Below are 24,211 nucleotides of genomic sequence, written 5' to 3' on the forward strand. Positions count from 1 at the left end.
TGGCGTCGTAATGGCTGATTTTATTCTGTCACAACGCGTCGCGGGCTTCTAGATCTGCTATTTTCAGCATGCAACCAAGTGTAAAATGACTTATACTGGATCTCTTGTCCACTAGTCCCTTCCTAACATTTTAGTCTAGTTTTTATCTGTTGCCGAAATTGTCAATACATTTAGTCTTAGTTTCAGTCATCATAGCTTAGTTTTCATTTAGTTTCCATTTAGTTTTCGTCGGTGAAAAACAAAGGTAGTCGATGGACATTTTTCGTCTCAGTTTTAGTTGACAAAATCAACACTTGACTGAAGGTATCTCCTATCTATCAATCTTGTCTAGGTGCCGAGTCGATCCGTGTCGTCCGCTGAGAAGCCTCCGGAGCCGTCGTCTGTGGAGCAGGCCGTGCTCGCCGCTCTGTCTGACGGCAACACCTCCAAGGCCCTCCTACGTCGAGCTCCGCTGGTGATGGTGGTGGGCCCGGCAGGCTCCGGGAAGACCACGATCCTGGAGAAGGTGGTGGTGGGATGGGCCAAGGACCAGCACCTCCACAGCTTCTCCTACGTGTTCCACTTCCAGTGCCGGGAGCTCGACACGCTTCAGGAGCACGGCGGCGGGACCTTCTCCCTGGAGGCGCTGATCCTACGACGCTACGCTCACCTCTCCGCCGACGCCGTCTCCCACATTCTGCAGGTACGGTACGGTGACCCGTCGCACTTATTACATACCGCGTTAGCCTCATAGTGTCATTGCCTAAAGGCCTGTTCATCATACTCCAGTTTTTAGGTGATAAGGTGACCACTAGTCTCTCACGTGGCCAGACTGTTGCCTCTCGCAATTTTCAAACGCTTCCGTCATGCAGTCTGGAGCAACGGAAGTTCTATCATGAGTAAAATATAAATGCTTCCATCATGCAGTCTGGAGCAACGGAATCTTTTGCCGCTGCCAGTGTGAACGCAGCATAATGTCCTCAGTCTATGAGAATGCTTGTTACATTGAAACCATTTTGTTGTGACCTTGTAGATCGGCTATTATTGGTGAATGTTCCCCTCAGTATAGGAATGCTGGGTTTTAAAGGAGCATTCAGTGATTTGGGTGATTTGGAAACCCCCCTGGTCAGCCCTGGTAACAAGATGTGCACATGCACGCACCACAGTGGGGGGACACACGACAGGCCAACAGCACGCACACCAAGGCCCGCCCCCCACTCGTTCATGATTGGCGGAAGGCCCCTCTCTATCCTGATTGGATGAAGGGCTGGGCCACCTAGCCAAAAACGAATTTTTCTTTTTACCCCAGGGGTTAACTGGGGACAGGGAGGAACTCCTTATATGGTTAGCACATTCTATAGTAGGGAGGATTATCACAACAAGACAAAAAAAGAAGTGATATTTGAATTAAGTGAAATCACTAAATATACCTTTAAGTTTGCCATCCTTAGCAGCGGTTGCTAAACTATTTGGATTGGCCGCTGGTAGACAGTCGCTGGTAGACAGTCGCTTTTGTGGGCGGCGGTTTTTGCGAAGTGCTAATTGCTCATTATTGTTCTTACTGTCTGCAGGAGCCAGAGAAGATCCTGTTTGTCTTTGACGATCTGGACGGGTTCGGGTTCCGACCCAGCCTGAACCCGTCGGCCCTCAGCCTGTGCTCTGAGCACGGCCAGCCCACCTCGCTGTCGGTCCTGCTGGCCAGCCTGATCCACGGGGAGCTGCTCAAAGGAGCGGCCGTGCTGCTGGCCTCCAAGCCCGCAGACTGGCTCAAGGTTCTGCCCACCGGACTCGGAACCGCCACGCTGCATCTGCTGGGCTTCCTTAAGCCACAGAGGAAGGAGTTCGTCGGCAGGTTCTTCCCTGAGGCGGCGAGTGCGGCGGCCATGCTTTCACACATGGAGAGGACGTTGGCCTGCTACGATTTCTGCACCTCGCCGAGGTAGGGCTGTCACCGTTACACGTTTAAGTTGACCATTAACCCATTTAGACCTGACACTAGATTCTACTAATGGCTTCTAAATCCTGACAGTTTTCTGAAAACAACTATGTTTCTGTGTCAGTGGTGCTCAAACTATTTCATGTCAAGGAGCCCCAGAGTTAAATGTATTTGGCCACAAACCCCATTTGAAAACATCTTGTTCTAGGGACCCCCTAAAGCAAATATTTGAGTTAAAAAGTTCATCGTGAAAGAATATATATTCAAAGATTTGAGCCACATTTTCACGATATTTGTTTTTAGCAGATCTACAAGCTCGTAGTGCCACGCTATGAGCTTGTAGATCTGCAATTAGACCGATTATTATTGCGAACGCAGTGAGCCACTTACTATGACAGCAAGGGCTGAATGTCTGTGTGTGTGTCTGTGTGTCTGTCTGTCCCGCTGTTACACCACCCGCCCGCCACCAGAGGGCGCAGCTGTAGCACACACACACACACACAGGGCGCAGCTGTAGCACACACACACACACACACACACACACAACCACACACACACGAGCTGCGTTCGCTTCCCGCGTTTGCGCGTCTTACTTGTATTATGTAGTAATTGTGGCGAGCCCTCTCTACCCCTATAGGTTCTGCTGGACGGTGTGTTCTGTCTACCAGTCCCAGACGGAGGCCGGAGAGGGTCTTCCTGAGACCCTGACCCAGCTGTTTGTGAACGTCCTGGTCAGCCTGCTCCGGCCCGTCTCGCTCAAGGAGACCGGCGGCTACCTCAGGGACCTGGTGACCGCCCTGGGCAGGATGGCTCGTCACTGCAGCCTCGGACAGAGTAAGGCCCCGTCCACAATTATTTGAGCCAGAGCCACATGTTTAAACTTAAATGTGTGTAATGGTGTAATGTGTGTGTAATGGTGGCAGCCCCAGCAGGCCAGAGTCCCCCCACATGCACCAAGGAGCAGATGGCGGCATTCGGCCTGACGCCCTTCCTCACATCCTCCTCCTCCACGGTCCACGCCCTCCTGTGCGTGAACGGTGAGCCGGGGTCGGGCGGCGAGGTCTTCTCCTTCCACACCCAGGTTGGAATAGTTTTTATTTCCATCTTTCAATTCAGTTTAGTTTTCGTTCATTTTTAATATATTTTGTTTCTAATTAGAATTAGATTTTATTGGTTTTAATTTTTTGGGAAAATTCTAATTACGAGCTTGTAGTTGAAGTTCTGCTATTTTATATATTCTTTCACAGCGAACATTTTTTAAACTTGTATCTTTGATTCTGGGGGGGGGGGGGGTTGGCGGATAATTACATATAATCTTTGGGGGTCCTGTGTAACGACTCACAGAGTCTAGGACGGTTATTGTAAGAAGGCAAGGTGGTAAAATGCCAAAGGTCTTTATTATTCGTTCTGTGGCATACAAATTAGTGGAAAACAATATATTTACATAGGTATTCAATATGAATTACTATACCTTTTTCAAACATAAATGACACACGGAGCAACTAAGGGAAATAATCAAAAGCATACTAAAACTAACCTCTTGAGTTTTAGACACTAACCTACCAAACGAAAATAAAGTGACAACAGTGCCCTACTATTGCCTACTCTAATCTAATCTAACAAACTGTACAAAAAGCAGGCTTCCGTGGCCCGGTGCTCAGAATATAGAATTACTAACGGTGATAACAACAAACGGGATTACACAATAAACTGTTCACCCATAGCAACTCTTGCTATACTGAAGTTTCCATATATTACTCCGTGCATGCTCTCTCTGCACGGAGGGCGCGCTGCCTCTAGCCGGCTCCACTCTGGAGACTGGCTGTTGGACAGCGGCCGGGAGTGAAGGCGCCTTTATGCCGTCAGGTGGGCGCAGGTGTAGATGCTGGTTGGAGGAGCGATGTGCGGAGCAGGCGACCAACAGCGGAGCGGCGGTAATGCTCCACACCAATGGCTGCGCTGACGGATCTACAGGGAGGGGTTAGGCAAAGGGGGCGCGCAGCCGCGTACTGTGCGCACCACGCAGAAAAAGACATACCTATAGGCCTGCGGCCGTAACATCCTGATATAGACGAATCCAGGAACGGGTCTCATGGTCGCAGCTTACGTATTTCCTGTAGGCGGACTCAACGTAGTTGCGGGGTTTAAACCCTCACCAGGCGCATCTCTTCCACTACAGTGAACGGTAGAGTGAGTGATGTTAGTCTGCCTCAAACGTTACTCTTTTACCTGCTTTTTTACTAATGCTAAGATTACAAAGATGCCCAGAACATCGAGATGAACCTGTGTAGTTTATGGCTGCTCCAACAGTAGTGGCAACATAAAAAAACAAAAAACGGAATGTCAAAATATCCACCACGGTGGCTGAGACCAGAGCCATTGAGTAATGGTTGAGACGAAGCAGTGAAAGATACATAACTACTTACCCAATACCCAATCTTTCTGTTTTATGAACACAAGGCTGCTGTACTTTATACCTCATACTTTTAAATGCTTAGTATGAGGTATAAAATACAGCAGCCATGTGTTCATAAAACAGAAAGATTGGGTATTGGGTAAGACTGACATTATGTATCTTTCACTGCTTTGTCTTAACCATTACTCAATGGCTCTGATCTCAGCCACCGCGGTGGATATTTTGGCATTCAGTTTTTTTATTTTCTTTATGTTGCCACAAACTAAAAAAAAAAGCCATAAACTACACAGGTTCATCTCGATGTTCTGGGCATCTTTGTAATGTTAGTGTTAGTAAAAAAGCAGGTAAAAGAGTAATGTTTGAGGCAGACTAACATCAGTCACTCTGCCATTCACTGTAGTGGAAGAGATGCGCCTGGTGAGGGTTTAAACCCTGCAGCTATGTCGAGTCCGCCTACAGGAAATACGTAAGCTGCGACCATGAGACCCGTTCCTCGATTCGTCTATAGAAACATTTGGTTTTTCAGACAACTGTCAGGATTTATAAGTTATTTAGTAGACTAGAATCTGATCTCAGGTCTCAACGGCTGAACTCTAATAACCCATTTAGACCGAGACCGATTCTACAAATGTCTTCTAAATCATGACAGTTTTCTGAAAAACCAAATGTTTCTATGTCAGTGGTTCTCAAACTATTTCATGTCAAGGATCCCTAGAATTATTATGTAATTGGCCTCCGACCCCCATCTGAAAATATGTTGTTCCAGACCAGAAGCAAAGATTTGAGTTAAAAACGTTTGCTCTGAAAGAAATATATATTCAAAGATTTGTGTCACATTTTTACGATTAAAAAAAGCAGACCTATAAGCTCGTAGCTTGTAGGTTTGCTATTTTAGAAAAATCTTGTAGATCTGCCATTTTTCAATAGCTAAAGTATAACTTGACTGTTTTTCGTTTCCTGTGTTTTTTTTCTTTCCAAATTTCTCTTAGTTATTACTTAACCATGTAATAAGGACAGGCAATAATAAGCTACTAGCTTCCGCCTATACCTTTTCGATCATGTCAAATGAGTGTTCCAATGGCATAAGATCGAAATAAACCATTCATAACATAAAGGGGTTCCCGTCCTGAATGGCATAATAACTGTGTTCCACACCCGTCCAGCGGGTGCAGGAGTTCCTGCTGGCCGTGTCGTTCTACCTGGACGGGCCGACCTGGGGGTCTGAGGGGGGCGTGATGGAGCTGGTGGAGCGCCCCGCGGGCCGCGTGGCGGTTCTGGACCTGTTCCTGTCCGGGCTGTCCCAGGACGCTCGGAGCAAGGCGCCGCTGGAGACTCTGCTGGGGGAGTTCAGCTCCGAGCAGGTAGCAGGGCAGGGGGGGGGGGGGGGCTGGTGGTCGTCATTTGGGTCATTTAACATACAATTCAGTCATTTTATGCATGAGCAGTTGAGACGAATAACAGTCTTAAGTCCATAATTTATTCTGACCCCTCCCCGAAAAGGCCTCGTTGTCCTGACCCCTTATCCATCATTTATACATTACGGATAATTAGTGTGGACTTGGACTGTTATTCGTCTTGACTGCTTATTGTCCCCAACTCTGAATTGCTTTTTTTTTGTGCATATTATTCCGTCTACATGTCCGTCTACATGTGTTATAATTTTAGATAAGCCTTTCATTGTATGCAACCATTAATTTATTAACCACTTTTCCACGATGGCATCCCTGTTTTGGGAATGGGCGAACATTCCACCCCCCCCCCCCATGGTAACTTATTAAATGGAGCTATGGTAACTTATTTTTTTCCACCCCCTATTATATTTCTTTCTGAAATTACGCCTCTGATCCAAGGTTATAATAGGGTTTTTTTTCTAGGTCAGAGTAACTAGGCCTATTGTGTAATACAAACTCAACAAAAGATACTAAAGTTATATATATTCAGTTAGTGTTGGTAATGAGAAAAATAATTTCAGTTAGTTTTAGTTAGTTTTTTGTAAACACACAATACAGTTTCAATTAGTTATCGTTTTCTTTTCTTATTTATTAGAGTTTGTATTTCGTTCAGTAACTTCAGTTAACGAAAATGTTTTATTTTATTTTTATTTTTAGTTTTCGTTGTTTCGTTATTTAGTTTTTGGTTAACTGTACTAACCTTGCTGTGACCATCAGGTGGAATGTTTCACGGCGTGGCTCCAGAGTGGCGCTCGGCAGACGCTGCAAGGCTTCGATAAAGGCCGACACCTGTACCACTACGGCCTGCTGCACCAGAGCCAGAACACACAGCTGGTGAGTAGTACCACTACGGCCTGCTGCACCAGAGCCAGAACACACAGCTGGTGAGTAGTACCACTAACGGCCTGCTGCACCAGAGCCAGAACACACAGCTGGTGAGTAGTACCACTAACGGCCTGCTGCACCAGAGCCAGAATACACAGCTGGTGAGTAGTACCACTAACGGCCTGCTGCACCAGAGCGAGAACACACAGCTGGTGAGTAGTACCACTAAAGCGTTATTCATAGTCTAATATTTCCGGTGTTGAGGTGACCACCGACCTACAACATGATGTCACAGAGCCGCGGCTCTCCCCAGCCCTTCTCTCTGTTTTTACTCACCACCGCTCCACGTTATTACAGCTCCGGTGGTCACCTCACTGAAGCGAAACTCCAGACTATGAATAGGCCTTAACGGCCTGCTGCACCAGAGCCAGAACACGCAGCTGGTGAGGCTCACCCGCTAACAATAACCCATATTCACCACTATGTTCCTTATCAGACCATAGCAGTGGAGCAACAATATGGACATTTCCTACATACTGCCTACCGCGAGTTGGCGAACGGTTAAGACTGAGGTTAGAGTTAGATTTAGGGTTAGTAGTCGGTCGGACAACCCGACCAAAGCGATGTCGGACAATGGCTGACAACAAACGTCAATATGTAGGAAATGTCCATCCTCGCTCCAATAGCCCTGAGATTTGCTATTAATTAAATGGTCCGATAATGTCCCAAACCGCTCCAGGTGAAGGATGTCGTCACCCCGTCGGCGCGCATGGGGATCAGCTACGGAGGTGGCAGCCTGAGGGACTACATAGGGTTCGTCTACATGATGACCAGCCTGGGAGACACCCTGGAGCAGCTCAACCTCTACAACACCAGGGATCTGACGGAGGAGCAGGCCCAGGCCCTCAAACCAGCCATGTGTATGGCTGACAAGATCATGTAAGAACTGAAACCAGCCATGTGTATGGCTGACAAGATCATGTGAGTCCTCAAACCAGCCATGTGTATGGCTGACAAGATCATGTGAGTCCTCAAACCAGCCATGTGTATGGCTGACAAGATCATGTGAGTCCTCAAACCAGCCGTGTGTATGGCTGACAAGATCATGTGAGTCCTGAAACCAGCCGTGTGTATGGCTGACAAGATCATGTGAGTCCTCAAACCAGCCATGTGTATGGCTGAAAAGATCATGTAAGAACTGAAACCAGCCGTTTGTATGGCTGACAATATCATGTGAGTCCTGAAACCAGCCATTTATGATATATTTTCTCTATTATTAAGGTTATTTTTGAAGTCAGTTTGTATTCGGCTGGGAGAGGGGGGGCGGGGCGGGGGGGCGCGAGGCATGGTCAAAGCATTTCCAGGGGTCCCCAGCCAAAAACGTTGAGAACCCCTGCTCTAGACCCGTGGAAGGACCCCCAGATGAATGATGTACAGTGTGTGCGGTACAAGAGCTATCCTTGACTAAAAGGAAACACATAAGCAGCATTATATCTGTAAAACAGTGTTTGCTGCATGCCATGCTGTCTTGCAGAGACCTGCCTCTGAGGTCACATTCTCACCTAATACTTCGGTAGACTCAGAACCGTATGGGCGGGGAAAGGGGATACTTGCATATTTAATTGGCTGCGGTTTGCCTTCACAGTGTCATTCGCAGCAATTGGAAACGCAGCAGAGGGGACCTTTATCAATGTGTTCCGTTCATAAACTATAGCCTACACAGTGAAATCTATGGTGATAAAATTACACTCATAACGTGCATGTGTCGTGCCGTCTGGGACCCCCCCCCCCCTCTCTCTCTCTCTACGCACGCAGCCGCCACACACTGTTCTTTTGGGCATGCAGCACAGCGCTGCATGAGCGCACTGATATAACTCCCCAGTCCCACACAGTGACAGCACTCCATGTTTACAGCACGCACAGACAGACAGACAGAATATTATGTAGGCTATAATACACTGCAGTGTTTTTATGTGTTTTCTTAAGCAATTGATTAATGTAGCCTACACGTCCTCATTTCGATCAGGGCTTCAGTCTCCTTATTCGACCACGTCTATCCACAGTAACGGGACATCTTTGCGCTGCGTAAAATATGCCTTCTCCGTCTCCAACTGTGTTCAGCTCCTCACCCGCCACATTATGTTTGCTTCATTTCCTTTATTTACTGCGGGTTGCATTCACACCTGCACCGAATCGTAGTCAAGTGCGATTCGAAGCGAAGCGAAACCCACGTTTTTGGGCGGAGTAAAATGCGGTTATTTGCTGCGCATTAGGATTCCAATGAGCCTTCACACCTGCCAAACGAAGCGCACTTTCTGACAATGCGCAGCAGGATTCGTTTTAATCGCAGCAAAGCTCTCTGGTATGAATGCGACCTGAATGAGGTCGGTGAGGTAGACTGGTAGAGAACTGAACTTCTGCCAAAATGTTGCATTTTTTCACTGTGGCTACACGGCAATGTTCCCCCTAACGTGCGCACGAGAAAGTGGTTTGATTCTTTTGCGTTACATTTTGTCTACCTAACTAACCCTGCCTTACGCACGCACGCACACACGCATGCATGCAGGGAACAGTTTATTAAAAGTATTGCAACTGTTAACTCATTCTTTAATTAGGTTTGAATAAGCCATAACTTGACATTAGCGTATTGTACAAAGTGTTACATGTTGCTCAGCAGTTGTTCAAGTTACGCTCAGAAGGCACCGTTGGAGGTGCGACAAAGAAAGCAGGAAGACCATCCTTCTGAGTGTTTGCTCAGACCAATGAAACATTAGAGGGAAGTTAGGGAACTTTGGCTACAGGCCATTGGAAGTTTCACGGTGGCTGCAGACTGTTGAAAGATATAGACTGGTAGAATCAAACCAATTATATCTAGAGGATACAAGTGTACATGTGCATGGGAGTCAGAGAGAGGAAAAAATGCATGGAGAAACGACTAATCAATGTCTTGGACAATTAAAACCAAACCACTTTGATTGCCACCCCTAATAGCAGCTGATTGTGCCTTTTGCCAGCTCTAGACGACATATAAAATAATCTAATTACGTCAACGGGAGTCTAAGGGTTAAATTAATTGACAATTAATTAATTAATTGGCTCTGAAGGGACAGCCCTAGTACACAGTTTCTCAACGTCGGGTCCATCAATTTGGACCACTAGGGGTCCAAATTGACCCTTATGGGTCAGGGTGTGTAACCTTTTGTACATTTTGTACACTCGTTTACATAAACTCTAATAAACTCTATTATATACAATCTATACAACACTCTTCTAGATATTCAAAGTCGAAATCAGAAACAAAATAACAGCTTTATTAGGAGGAAAAAAAGGTAGAAACGGGGGGATTTGAATCGGTCCATTATTTATTCAACATTTGAGCCAAGGACCACCATTTGATGACATTTAGCCTCTCCGACCCAAAATGTACAATATTTTGTTATCGTTGGATACGATTTTGATCGAAATTACAATTCTTGTACTTAATCCGGTCGTTTTAACGCACCCCTCACCAACCTTAATCCGGTCGTCTTAACGCACCCCTCACCAACCTTAATCCGGTCGTCTTAACGCACCCCTCACCAACCTTAGTCTAAACTAAGTATGCACCCCATCATTTTAACTGTTGAGAGCGTAATTGGACCCGTTTAAATTTACACTCTCAAAAGTTAAAGAACTAATGAGGGTCCATTTGGTTACCAACTCTCCCATGTATGTATCCATGGGGACCACCTGGAACCGCCTCACGGACCACTGATTGAGAACCACTGTCCATGTGTATATCCAACAGGTTGTCCCAGAGCTCCCTGCGTCCCGGCGCCGTCCCTCACCTGGCCTCAGCCCTGGCTCAGGGCAGAACCACGGAGCTGGACCTGTCCTACTGCCACCTGGGAGACGCCGGCCTCCGGGTGCTCTGCACTGGACTGACACACAGCCAGCTGACCACCCTGAGGTGAGCTTAGAACCCTGAATAACCCCTTTAACTGGACTCACACACACTGAGGTGACATTATTTGTCATAGAGTACAGAAGTCTTAACGTCACTAGGTTGCGGAAGTCATTTCTCTATTGAGAGAATAACATGGGGTCATCTTAGAATCGTTTCATAGAAGAATTGTGGTCCAAAAATAAACAAACTGTCTCAGCGATATTGTCGGGGGAGGTGGCTCTGTATCGTTTACGACAGTCAGTCACACATATTTGATACAGTGCTATATATTTGTATATTTTGCTATACAAATCAATTAACATTGATGTTTCTTTTTTATAATCAATTAATTTGAGGAACCTTCTCACCCCTATAATCAATTGCTATTTTTTTGGATGATTATGGAAGCATTCCCAAAGGCAAATAAAAATCAAAACACCATAATTAAATGCACTTTATTTTGTTTCCACCGTGCTCTAACTCGTCTGGTGCGTTGTCCTCTGAAAACTATAAACATTTGGCAAGATAAGTCAGTTTCTTTGCTTCCCCATATGCCTTACGCAAGAGGCATCTTGTGTAAGGCATATGGGGAAATAAAAAACAGACTCATCTTGCCACACTCATCTCTAAGGGAGATGCCAGCCACCCGTAATTTTGTCCGCTTGTATTCGCGACCTTATTCTTTCGTCATGACCCACACTTCATGACCATAGGTGAGAGTAGGACCGAAGATTGCTCGGTAGACAGAGAGCTTTGCCTTCTGGCTCAACTCTCTTTTCATCACAAATAACACAAGGAACATATTATTTATCACGGGTGACCAAATAAACAAGTGGTTAATACTCAGCTGACATCAGGCCATATATCACTTTATCTTGGAACAAACGATACAATACATACAATCTTGTTCAAAACAATGAAAATAACAAATTATACTTTTATTGGTATGACCGTGACAGGTTGCAAACACATTAAACCGCATGCGGCCCACCTGGGGGTTGAGTAGCACTGATGTATGACGATGTATGATGATAAGAGCGCCCCTCACTTCACACAAGTGTGATTTCTTTCTTCTTTTTTTAATACAAACTGACGGTATGCTAGCTGACTGACAGAGGTGTGTTTGTTTCATATGTACAGACTAACAGTGTGCTATAGCTGACTGACAGAGGTGTGTTTGTTTCATATGTACAGACTAACAGTGTGCTATAGCTGACTGACAGAGGTGTGTTTGTTTCATATGTACAGACTAACAGTGTGCTATAGCTGACTGACAGAGGTGTTTGTTTTGTATGTACAGACTAACAGTGTGCTATAGCTGACTGACAGAGGTGTGTTTGTTTCGTATGTACAGACTGACAGTGTGCTATAGCTGACTGACAGAGGTGTGTTTGTTTCATATGTACAGACTAACAGTGTGCTATAGCTGACTGACAGAGGTGTTTGTTTTGTATGTACAGACTAACAGTGTGCTATAGCTGACTGACAGAGGTGTGTTTGTTTCGTATGTACAGACTGACAGTGTGCTATAGCTGACTGACAGAGGTGTGTTTGTTTCATATGTACAGACTAACAGTGTGCTATAGCTGACTGACAGAGGTGTTTGTTTTGTATGTACAGACTAACAGTGTGCTATAGCTGACTGACAGAGGTGTGTTTGTTTCGTATGTACAGACTGACAGTGTGCTATAGCTGACTGACAGAGGTGTGTTTGTTTCGTGTGTAATGTACAGACTGACAGTGTGCTATAGCTGACTGACAGAGGTGTGTTTGTTTCGCATGTACAGACTAACAGTGTGCTATAGCTGACTGACAGAGGTGTGTTTGTTTCGTGTGTACAGACTGACGGTGTGCAAGCTGACAGAGGCGTGCTGTGGAGACCTGGCGTCGACGCTGACCTCTGGCGCCACCCGGCTGCGGGTTCTGGACCTGAACTTCAACGAGCTGCAGGACCAGGGCGTCACGCAGCTGTGTCGGGCCCTGAGCAGTGCTGCCTGCAAAGTACAGACGCTCACGTATGTTTTAATGTCATCATTATAATATAACTGAGCAGTGCTGCCTGCAAAGTACAGACACTCACGTATGTTTTAATGTCATCATTATAATATAACTGAGCAGTGCTGCCTGCAAAGTACACACACACGTTCTGTTAAATACATATTATATCATTTAAAGGAGAATTCCATGCTAGAAGGCTTTCTTACCTTTATTTGTAGTTGTTACCTGCCCAACAAAAAGTGCATTATTGGCTATTTCCCCTACCATAAGCCCTCAATGATTTGAATTGAATTGCATTGAATTGAATGGGGCATTGGGGTGTTGTGCTAATTCGCTTATTTCCATCGCTTGTCCTCTCTTTATAATGTAAATAGTATCCGAAGCGGCACACTTTACTACTTATTTCAATGGAAATAAGTGAATTAGCACAAAAACCCAACCCCCATTGAGGGCTTATATTAGGGGAAATAGCCAATAATGCGCTTTTGCACAAAATAACACCTGGACCTCTTTGGTGGGGACGTAACAACTACAAATAAAGGTAAGAAAGCCTTCTAGTATGGAATTCTCCTTTAATGTACATTGTTCCATACATATCATATCATCATTTAATGTACATTGTTCCATACATATCATATTATAATTTAATTATTTCGCTGCCCACTAGGTGGTAGCATAAGCACAGCTAGAGATAAGCCTTGGCTTGTTGTAAAGCCTCTGTTTCATGTTGAGGTGGGGGCTGTTGTTGTGAGCAATGATCACAGTAGCATTAGCACACAGACCCCTTTACCTCTTGTCAGAAACGGTTACATGACCGGAGCGATGCGAGACGAAGTCACAAAGGAAATCCGATCATGTCCAGACTCCACAACTGTAATTAATCACATGTCTCTCTGCGTTCATGTCCAGGCTCCACACCTGTAATTAATCACATGTCTCTCTGCGTTCATGTCCAGACTCCACACCTGTAATTAATCACATGTCTCTCTGCGTTCATGTCCAGACTCCACACCTGTAATTAATCACATGTCTCTCTGCGTTCATGTCCAGACTCCACAACTGTAATTAATCACATGTCTCTCTACGTTCATGTCCAGACTCCACAACTGTAATTAATCACATGTCTCTCTGCGTTCATGTCCAGACTCCACAACTGTAATTAATCACATGTGTCTCTGCGTTCATGTCCAGGCTCCACACCTGTAAGCTGACCGAGGCGTCCATGGAGGCTCTGTCCGCGGCGCTGTCCTCCGGTCATTGTGAGGTCAGAACTCTGGACCTGACGGGGAACGCTGTGGGCGACGCCGGAGTGAAACACCTGGCCACGGCCCTGCAGAACCCGCTGTGTCAACTACGGAGTCTCAAGTAAACTACCCTCTGTAAACTACCCTCTGTAAACTACTCTCTGTAAACTACCCTCTGTAAACTACTCTCTGTAAACTACACTCTGTAAAATACCCTCTGTAAACTACACTCTGTAAACTACACTCTGTAAAATACCCTCTGTAAACTACCCTCTGTAAACTACTCCCTGTAAACTACACTCTGTAAACTACACTCTGTAAAATACCCTCTGTAAACTACTCCCTGTAAACTACACTCTGTAAAATACCCTCTGTAAACTACCCTCTGTAAACTACCCTCTGTAAACTACCCTCTGTAAACTACTCTCTGTAAACTACACTCTGTAAACTACCCTCTGTAAACTACCCTCTGTAAACTACCCTCTGTAAACTACCCTCTGTAAACTACCCTCTGTAAACTACTCTCTGTAAACTACTCTCTGTAAACTACACTGTAAACTACCCTCTGTAAACTACACTCTGTAAACTACCCTCTGTAAACTACCCTCTGTAAACTACCCTCTGTAAACTACTCTCTGTAAACTACCCTCTGTAAACTACCCTCTGTAAACTACCCTCTGTAAACTACTCTCTGTAAACTACTCTCTGTAAACTACACTCTGTAAAATACCCTCTGTAAACTACACTCTGTAAACTACACTCTGTAAAGTACCCTCTGTAAACTACTCCCTGTAAACTACACTCTGTAAAATACCCTCTGTAAACTACCCTCTGTAAACTACCCTCTGTAAACTACCCTCTGTAAACTACCCTCTGTAAACTACCCTCTGTAAACTACACTGTAAACTACCCTCTGTAAACTACCCTCTGTAAACTACCCTCTGTAAACTACCCTCTGTAAACTACCCTCTGTAAACTACACTCTGTAAACTACACTCTGTAAACTACCCTCTGTAAACTACCCTCTGTGAACTACACTCTGTGAACTACACTCTGTAAACTACCCTCTGTAAACTACTCTCTGTAAACTACTCTCTGTAAACTACACTGTAAACTACACTCTGTAAACTACACTCTGTAAACTACCCTCTGTAAACTACACTGTAAACTACACTGTAAACTACACTCTGTAAACTACTCTCTGTAAACTACCCTGTAAACTACACTCTGTAAACTACCCTCTGTAAACTACCCTCTGTAAACTACACTCTGTAAACTACACTCTGTAAACTACACTCTGTAAACTACCCTCTGTAAACTACCCTCTGTAAACTACACTCTGTAAACTACCCTCTGTAAACTACCCTCTGTAAACTACCCTCTGTAAACTACCCTCTGTAAACTACCCTCTGTAAACTACTCTCTGTAAACTACACTCTGTAAACTACACTCTGTAAACTACTCTCTGTAAACTACTCTCTGTAAAGTGTAAACTGCTCTCTGTAAACTACCCTCTGTAAACTACACTCTGTAAACTACCCTCTGTAAACTACCCTCTGTAAACTACCCTCTGTAAACTACCCTCTGTAAACTACTCTCTGTAAACTACTCTCTGTAAACTACACTCTGTAAACTACCCTCTGTGAACTACACTCTGTGAACTACACTCTGTAAACTACCCTCTGTAAACTACCCTCTGTAAACTACCCTCTGTAAACTACACTGTAAACTACACTCTGTAAACTACACTCTGTAAACTACCCTCTGTAAACTACACTGTAAACTACACTGTAAACTACACTGTAAACTACACTCTGTAAACTACTCTCTGTAAACTACCCTGTAAACTACCCTCTGTAAACTACCCTCTGTAAACTACCCTCTGTAAACTACACTCTGTAAACTACCCTCTGTAAACTACCCTCTGTAAACTACCCTCTGTAAACTACCCTCTGTAAACTACCCTCTGTAAACTACCCTCTGTAAACTACCCTCTGTAAACTACCCTCTGTAAACTACACTCTGTAAACTACACTCTGTAAACTACTCTCTGTAAACTACTCTCTGTAAACTACTCTCTGTAAACTACCCTCTGTAAACTACCCTCTGTAAACTACCCTCTGTAAACTACCCTCTGTAAACTACCCTCTGTAAACTACCCTCTGTAAACTACACTCTGTAAACTACCCTCTGTAAACTACCCTCTGTAAACTACACTGTAAACTACACTCTGTAAACTACACTCTGTAAACTACGGAGTCTCAAGTAAGTAGAACGGCAGAACCCACTCTTTAAACTACAGAGTCTCAAGTAAGTAGAGCTCCATTGATGCCAGATGTATTTTTTATCTGGTGCCGATCCCAGATTGAGAGAGTCCTAGTTTTGTCCAAAAAGTGCGTGCTGTGTGTGTGTGTGTGTGTGTGTGTGTGTGTGTGTGTGTGTGTGTGTGCGTGGTTTTATGGTCACGATTCATTGATTCATTATCAGAAATCTGAATGAATGGGCTTTACAATTCATGGAACCATTAAAATGGCCGCCACTGCTATGCTCTATAAAGGATTTGTGGAGAACATTAACATGCATAAAGGATGTGTGCACGCACGCACGAGACGACGGTCAGTTGGAGTAACGTCATTGGGTATTCTATGTAACTAGAGCGGTACCCATTGGGCACTGGCCTACTTGGAACGATGCAAGTTGGAAATGAATGCCCCATATTATGTCTGTGTCCTGTTTATGCCCATATATGGAGTTCTTTGTCAGGCATGCCCAAATATGGAGTCTATGCAGACCTCAGAATGATGTCGGAACAGGCCAGCCCCATATATGGACACTGGGCAGGGGACCTGTACAGAGCCCGGGCAGAGACTAGGTGCATTTATAGTTAGATGACATCATCAATGATGTCATGTCCTTTAAAATGAAATGTCGACTAAACTAAATGTCATTCAGCAACTTTTACTACAGAGTCTGAAGTATCTGTCAACACTTCTGAACATACTGTCTGTCTGCTGTGTAGCTGAACACACTGTCTGTCTGCTGTGTAGCTGAACACACTGTCTGTCTGCTGTGTAGCTGAACACACTGTCTGTCTGCTGTGTAGCTGAACACACTGTCTGTCTGCTGTGTAGCTGAACACACTGTCTGCTGTGTAGCTGAACACACTGTATGTCTGCTGTGTAGCTGAACACACTGTCTGCTGTGTAGCTGAACACACTGTCTGTCTGCTGTGTAGCTGAACACACTGTCTGTCTGCTGTGTAGCTGAACACACTGTATGTCTGCTGTGTAGCTTAACACACTGTCTGCTGTGTAGCTGAACACACTGTCTGTCTGCTGTGTAGCTGAACACACTGTCTGCTGTGTAGCTGAACACACTGTCTGTCTGCTGTGTAGCTGAACACACTGTCTGTCTGCTGTGTAGCTGAACACACTGTCTGTCTGCTGTGTAGCTGAACACTGTCTGTCTGCTGTGTAGCTGAACACACTGTCTGTCTGCTGTGTAGCTGAACACACTGTCTGCTGTGTAGCTGAACATACTGTCTGCTGTGTAGCTGAACACACTGTCTGTCTGCTGTGTAGCTGAACACTGTCTGTCTGCTGTGTAGCTGAACACACTGTCTGTCTGCTGTGTAGCTGAACACACTGTCTGTCTGCTGTGTAGCTTGAAGGGATACCACAACCTGCTTGGACAATTAACCATCAACTTTGTCAGCTTCCATCATCGAACAAAACCCAACTCATCATCTTTGTGGATTCATCAGACTCTCCGTGTGACATTCGTGCCACTGAACCAACAAGCGATAGCTCACACATTAGGACTCTGCCGTTACAGAGCAATAGTTAAAACTACGGCGTGAGAAATGTTCTGCTGGGTCCTTCTTCTGAGTGAAGGAACAGAGAGACACTATGCAGCTGCTGCAGTAGCAGTAGCAGTGGAGAACAAGGTGTACTGCTTTGGAGGATTATGTGATGGCTTCAGGGATCAGATGGGTGTGGACGTGTTCAACTCTGTGTCTTTACGCTGGAGGAAGTTTCCTCCAGTGACAACTGGAGAAGAACTTCACCTTGGTGTTCCCACCCAGCGGATTGGCCACACAGCTGTACTGATAGAAGATATCATCTACATCTGGGGAGGGTTTCCTTTCTGCAATGTGCTTTATGCATTTGATGTGGACACCCACCACAGATGGTTCAAACCCAAGGTGTCGGGGACTGTTCCAGAGGAGAGGTGCAACCACTCAGCCTGTGTCTTGGGGAAGATCATGTTTATTCATGGAGGATTGACCCAGATGACATTTACTAATGACATCCACAAATTGGACACCAGCACAATGTTCTGGACTTTAATTAACACCAGAGGAACTCCACCACCTGCTTCAAGAAGTCACTCTGCTAACGGTCTGGGCACCGGACTGGTAATCCAGTCGCAGTGTGCCGCGGGTTCGACTCCCGGACCCGACACGGCCTTTACTGCATGTCATCCCCCCATCTCTCTCCCGTTTCCTGTCAGCCTACTGTCTGTCCCTTCAAAAAATCAATAAAAGGCGTAAGCCGCAAAAAAAAAAAAAAAAAAAAAAAAAAAGAAGTCACTCTGCCACCATCATTGGGACAAAGATGTTTGTATTTGGGGGTGAAACCTCCTCCAGCAACATCATCAGAGTGTTTGACACAGAGACCAACCTCTGGCTGCTGAACACACCTTCTGCACAGCTTCTTACAGGAAGACATTGGGATCATGTAGCCTTTACCTACAATGGAGAGCTGTACATATTTAATGGTGTTGGTCCAATCGGAAGACAGAGTTTCAACGATCTGTACATGAAATTCAATCCAGAGACCTTCTCCTGGAAGGAGGTTAAGCCCAAGGGGAAAGGACCAGGGCCTAAGACGAGGATGTGCTTTTGCATGGTGGGAGATCGTGTCGTCGTCTTTGTAAATTATCCAGCACCCTGCAAGGACCTGTACGTCTTAGACTTGAGTCCTAGTCTTAAGACGTTGTGCAAGCTAGTCGTTATTCACTATGGTCTGGATCAGTCTGAACTCCCACACGACATCAGGTGGGAACTGAGAGCCATGACTTCCACCAGCAACTGAATACAAATAAAAACTCCCTGGGAAAGAATCATAAAGCACAGATATCTGGATCACAGTCCAGAATGCTCTTCTGTGTTTTACAGTGGAACCATTGATAAGAATGACTCTTGTTTGGTTCCTGCACCAAATGATCACCTTTTGATTGATGTTTGTGATCAACAAGGAGACCCAGTTTAACTGTAGCTGTTGTTTAACAGTGAATAAGTATATAATATAATAACTATATGTTGTTTAACAGTGAATAATAATATAATATAATAACTATCTGTTGTTTAACAGTCAGAAATAGAGCAGTTGAGACGAATAACAGTCTTAAGTCCAAACTAATTATGGATAAGGTGTCAGGACAGCTAGGCCTTTTCCTGGAGGGAATAAATTATGGACTTGTTATTCGTCTCAACTGCTCAATAATACAATGACATCCCTGGACTGTTTTTAAGCTATCCTTTTTTTTAAATATATAATAAAACTGCATGCGTGCGTGCACGTGTGCATTCTCTTTGAGAGCAGCGTATCAGCTGGCTTCTGTGCATTAATCACTGTGTGTGCGTGTGCGTGTGCGTGTGTGTGTGTGTGTGCGTGTGTGTGTGTGTGTGTGCAGTCTCTTTGAGAGCAGCGTATCAGCTGACTGCTGTGCTGCCCTATCAGAGGCTCTGAGCTCAGAGCACTGCTCTCTGCTGGAGCTGGACCTGTCAGTGAATGAGCTGTTCCAGGAGGGGGCGCTAGAGCTCTGCAAAGCCCTCAGTAGACCTGGCTGTCCACTGGAGAAGATCAGGTAACGGTGTTGTTTCTGTCCACTAAAACTAAGACGAAAAATGTCCGTCGACTGCCTTTTTTTCACTGACAAAAACTAAATGGAAACTAAATGAAGACTAAGCTAAGCTAACTAAATGTATTGACAATTTCATTAACAGATCAAAACTTGGCTAAAATGTTAGGAAGGGACTAGTGGACAAGAGCCCTTCGGTCGCCCGTCGCCTATATTAAGGCGTCTTACTGGTTATCATTGCTGTAGACTAAGTGTTTGTTCTGTAACAACCATGTCTCTCCAGCTCTTTAATCCATTTTGGCCTGACCTCGAAATAAAATAAAAATCTTTTGAATCCTCCAGTTTTCTGAAATTCAAAAATAGCAGACCTACACACTCGTATGAGCTTGTAGATCTGCTATTTTTCAATAGCTAAACTATAACATAATGTTTTAACCAAAACATATCACCCTCATTTCATTTCATTGACCCATAACAAACGGGAAAGCATTTTAGATTTTAGCTAAAAAGCATTAGTTTATACTTGCTATGCTACTCAAAAATAGCAAATAATTGGAAAAACATTGTGACAATTTGGGCAAATCAAATCTTTGCTTCCCTGGAAACAAAATATTTTGAGATTGGGTGGTCGGCAACCAAATATACTTTTGGGTTTAAGTACCGGATGTTTAAATCTACCGTCTCCTTCCAGCCTGACGCGCTGTGAGATGACCGAGGAGGTGTTTGGGGAGCTGGGAGCGCTGCTGAGAAGCGGGACGTCTCGCCTCAAGTCCCTGTCCGTGTCTCTGAACAACGTGGGAGACTCTGGAGCCAAACACCTGTGGGAGGCTGTGGCCAACCCGCTGTGTCTGCTGGAGAACCTGGAGTGAGTCTCTCTCTAAACCTCATTACCACCAGTGTTTTTGGCAGCAAATTTTGATTTTAATTTTAGTCATAGTCTTTTGAATAGTTTTCATTTAGTTTTAGTTACAAAATAATAAACATTCTGAAAACCATGGTGTTCAACCTTTTTCATGTCAAGGACCCCCAGGATTATCTGAAAATATGTTGTTCCAGGGACCCCCCTGGAACAAATCTCTGTTAAAGAAAAATAAAAGCTCTGAAAGAATATATATTCAGATTTGCACCAAAGTTTTTCAAAAACACCAAAAGGGGTTCCCGTCCTGAATCGGATTCTTAGCCATTAGGCTAAGAATCCGAATATGCGACACACAGACCTTCTAAAACAGTGCTACTGTTGTAAACGTTTCAGAATAATACAGATTGGTTTTTTTTGGCTTGATTTTGCTCAGTGGCGGAATAGCCCTGTTCTAAAAGATTGTGTGTGTGTGTGTGTGTGTGTGTGTGTGTACTGTATACTGAGAGCACCGGCTGGCGGCTGTGTAATCAAATCCAGGTGCAGATACAAACGCCTCTGTAATCATTTTTGGTTGCAGGTCACACCACGTCCTTGAATGTGAGGACGTTTAGTTGATTAAAAAAGACAAGCCACTCCTTTTCAAACAGAGACACTGTGTAAACATGAGCTCTGTCATTGTTCAAGGTCTCGTCGGAAGAGAGAAAAGCTGCGTTGTTTAAGGCGAGAGAAACGCATTTGTTTGTTTTTCTTTCTAAACGGCAGAGAACATTTTCATCCAGAACTCTGAATAGGAACGTTGACAGTGAAATCAGGCCTGCGAATCCACCTTTCAGCAGGCCAAAGGTTCATGTCATATTATGAATTGAATACCCAGGACCTGAATGGAAAACAAGACCTCAATTTTTCTGTCCTTGACTGTACTCTGCTGTAAACTGCTGTTTACGTATTTCTGCCTAATAATAAATAATAATAAAGCAATCAATCGATCAAATCAGAGGATTATAACAGAGAATGCACTGCGGCTCAGGTTAACACCCTGAACACCCGGGGTTATTTAATCCATTAAATCATATCGCCCAGCGATTTATAGCAGCGGAGCACTTTTTCCGACGGACTGTGTGTTATCCCGGATGTGGCTGAAGCAGCTTGATGTAGCCAGAACACTCTAGAGGCGATCGACAACAACGGGAGGTATGATTCATTCTACCGTGACTAGCGACGGGACTGCAGTGGGCCGTCTTAACACATGATCTTTGCTTAGAATTGGACGGAAAGATTTTCGGTCTCGTCGGCTAAACAGGGGGGGGGGGGGGGGGGGGGGGGACATTTTCGATGACGTCCCACTGTTGCGCAACATCGAATGTTGCGCAACAGACGCTCCCAGCCTGTGGAGCGATGCGATCGGTTTCTGATAGCTAAATTATCCGTCCTTTTGATCAATCTTCGTCCTGGACGTCGGGCATTACTAATTGAAAGGGGCGGAGAACTTCGTCCCGTGCGCTCAGGGTGTTAGCAAACAGTCATTAACCCATCAGTCTGCTCTGTCCTGTAGGATTGAAGCGGTCAGGTTAACAGTCTGCTCTCTGCCGTAGGGATGAGATGTTGGAGGTCAGGTTAACAGTCTGCTCTCTGCCGTAGGGATGAGATGTTGGAGGTCAGGTTAACAGTCTGCTCTCTGCTGTAGGGTTGAGATGATGGAGGTCAGGTTAACAGTGTGCTCTCTGCTGTAGGGTTGAGATGATGGAGGTCAGGTTAACAGTCTGCTCTCTGCTGTAGGGTTGAGATGATGGAGGTCAGGTTAACAGTCTGCTCTCTGCTGTAGGGTTGAGATGATGGAGGTCATGTTAACAGTCTGCTCTCTGCTGTAGGGTTGAGATGATGGAGGTCAGGTTAACAGTCTGCTCTCTGCTGTAGGGTTGAGATGATGGAGGTCAGGTTAACAGTCTGCTCTCTGCTGTAGGGTTGAGATGATGGAGGTCAGGTTAACAGTCTGCTCTCTGCCGTAGGGATGAGATGATGGAGGTTAGGGTTAACAGTTTGCTGTAGGGATGAGGTGATGGAGGTCAGGTTAACAGTCTGCTCTCTGCTGTAGGGTTGAGATGATGGAGGTCAGGTTAACAGTCTGCTCTCTGCTGTAGGGTTGAGATGATGGAGGTCAGGTTAACAGTCTGCTCTCTGCTGTAGGGATGAGATGATGGAGGTTAGGGTTAACAGTTTGCTGTAGGGTTGAGCTGATGGAGGTCAGGTTAACAGTCTGCTCTCTGCTGTAGGGTTGAGATGATGGAGGTCAGGTTAACAGTCTGCTCTCTGCTGTAGGGTTGAGATGATGGAGGTTAGGGTTAACAGTTTGCTGTAGGGTTGAGATGATGGAGGTCAGGTTAACAGTTTGCCGTAGGGATGAGATGATGGAGGTCAGGTTAACAGTTTGCCGTAGGGATGAGATGATGGAGGTCAGGTTTAACAGTCTGCTCTCTGCTGTAGGGTTGAGATGCTGGAGCTGACGGACGGCTGTGTGGAGGACCTGTGCGCTGCGGTCAGAGCCAGCAGGCGTCTGAAGAGCCTGGACATGAGGAACAACGTGCTGACCGACGCCTCTGTGCCTCAGCTGGTCCAGGTGATGCAGGACAGCGACAGCATGCTGGAGCTCAAGTGAGTATACGAGTTAAGCCATTCTGGGCAGGAACCCCTTTTGATGTTTTAAGCATTGTGTTATGCTTTATCTATTGAAAAATAGCAGATCTACAACCTCATAGCGTGGCACTGAGTGCCGCGCTACGAGCTTGTAGGTCTGCTAGTTTTGAAAAATCGTGAAAATGTGGCACAAATCTTTGAATATATTCTTTCAGAGCGAGCGTTTTTAACTCAAATCTTTGCTTCTGGGAGGTCCATGGAACAACATATTTTCAGATGTGGGTCGGCGGTCAATTACATATATCTTTGGGGGTCTTTGACATGAAATAGTTTAAGAACCACTGACATACATGACGTTTTCTGAAAACTGTCTGTTTTAGAAGGCATTTGTAGAATCGACCACAGGTCTAAATGGGTTAAGCACTTCACTGAGAGGTGGAGCTAGAGGTGGACGGAGGTGTTGTTTTTGGCAGCAAATTTAGATTTTAGTTTTAGTCATAGTGTTTTGAATAGTTTTCATTTAGTTTTAGTCACATTTTAGTCTAGTTTTAGTCGACCAAAATGTGTTTTGGCGTGCGGGCCTTGATGCCGTCGTAATGACTGTTTTTACACTTCTGATCTACAAGCTCACAGCGTCGCAGCTGATCTGCTATTTTGATCATGCAACCAAGTGTAGAATGACTTATGCTGGATCTCTTGTCCACTCCCTTCCTATCATTTTAGTCTAAGTTTCAGCTGTTGACGAAATTGTCAGTATATTTAGACTTAGTTTTAGTCATCATAGCTTAGTTTTCATGTAGTTTTCGTCAGTGGAAAAAGGTAGTCAACGAACATTTTTCGTCTTAGTTTTAGTCGACAAAAACAACACTGTTAAAATGGTAAATGGTGCATTTATATAGCGTCTTTATCCAAGGCGCTTTACAGAGATTGTGCATTACATTCACCCATTCACACACACATTCATACACCGATGGCAGCGGAAACCATGCAAGGCACCAACCAAGCACATCAGGAGCAATTAGGGGTTCAGTGTCTTGCTCAAGGACACTTCGACAGTAACTCTGGGGGAGCCCGGGTTCGAA

At 45.0% G+C, this 24,211-nt stretch overlaps 2 protein-coding genes across 3 annotated transcripts in view; one reads left to right on the forward strand and one right to left on the reverse strand.

Annotated features, from left to right (window-relative positions):
* The window catches only part of LOC310861723 (ceramide synthase 5-like), a 131,072-nt gene that overhangs the window by 82,281 nt on the left and 24,580 nt on the right, over positions 1–24,211 (reverse strand). The window lies entirely within an intron of this gene.
* LOC310862280 (NACHT, LRR and PYD domains-containing protein 3-like) overlaps positions 1–24,211 on the forward strand; it is a 29,612-nt gene that overhangs the window by 4,429 nt on the left and 972 nt on the right. The window contains exons 3-15 of the mRNA XM_083770103.1: positions 332–682; positions 1,551–1,918; positions 2,553–2,749; positions 2,839–2,996; positions 5,495–5,692; positions 6,500–6,616; positions 7,347–7,546; positions 10,395–10,556; positions 12,374–12,547; positions 13,722–13,895; positions 19,472–19,645; positions 20,331–20,504; positions 22,980–23,147. Of these exons, the coding sequence (XP_083626229.1) occupies positions 332–682; positions 1,551–1,918; positions 2,553–2,749; positions 2,839–2,996; positions 5,495–5,692; positions 6,500–6,616; positions 7,347–7,546; positions 10,395–10,556; positions 12,374–12,547; positions 13,722–13,895; positions 19,472–19,645; positions 20,331–20,504; positions 22,980–23,147 (2,615 nt within the window). The remainder of the gene's footprint in view (positions 1–331; positions 683–1,550; positions 1,919–2,552; positions 2,750–2,838; positions 2,997–5,494; positions 5,693–6,499; positions 6,617–7,346; positions 7,547–10,394; positions 10,557–12,373; positions 12,548–13,721; positions 13,896–19,471; positions 19,646–20,330; positions 20,505–22,979; positions 23,148–24,211) is intronic.

The sequence above is a fragment of the Protomyctophum parallelum genome, assembly GCF_964188405.1.
Source record: "Protomyctophum parallelum genome assembly, chromosome: 7".
NCBI classification, from domain to species: Eukaryota; Metazoa; Chordata; class Actinopteri; order Myctophiformes; family Myctophidae; genus Protomyctophum; species Protomyctophum parallelum.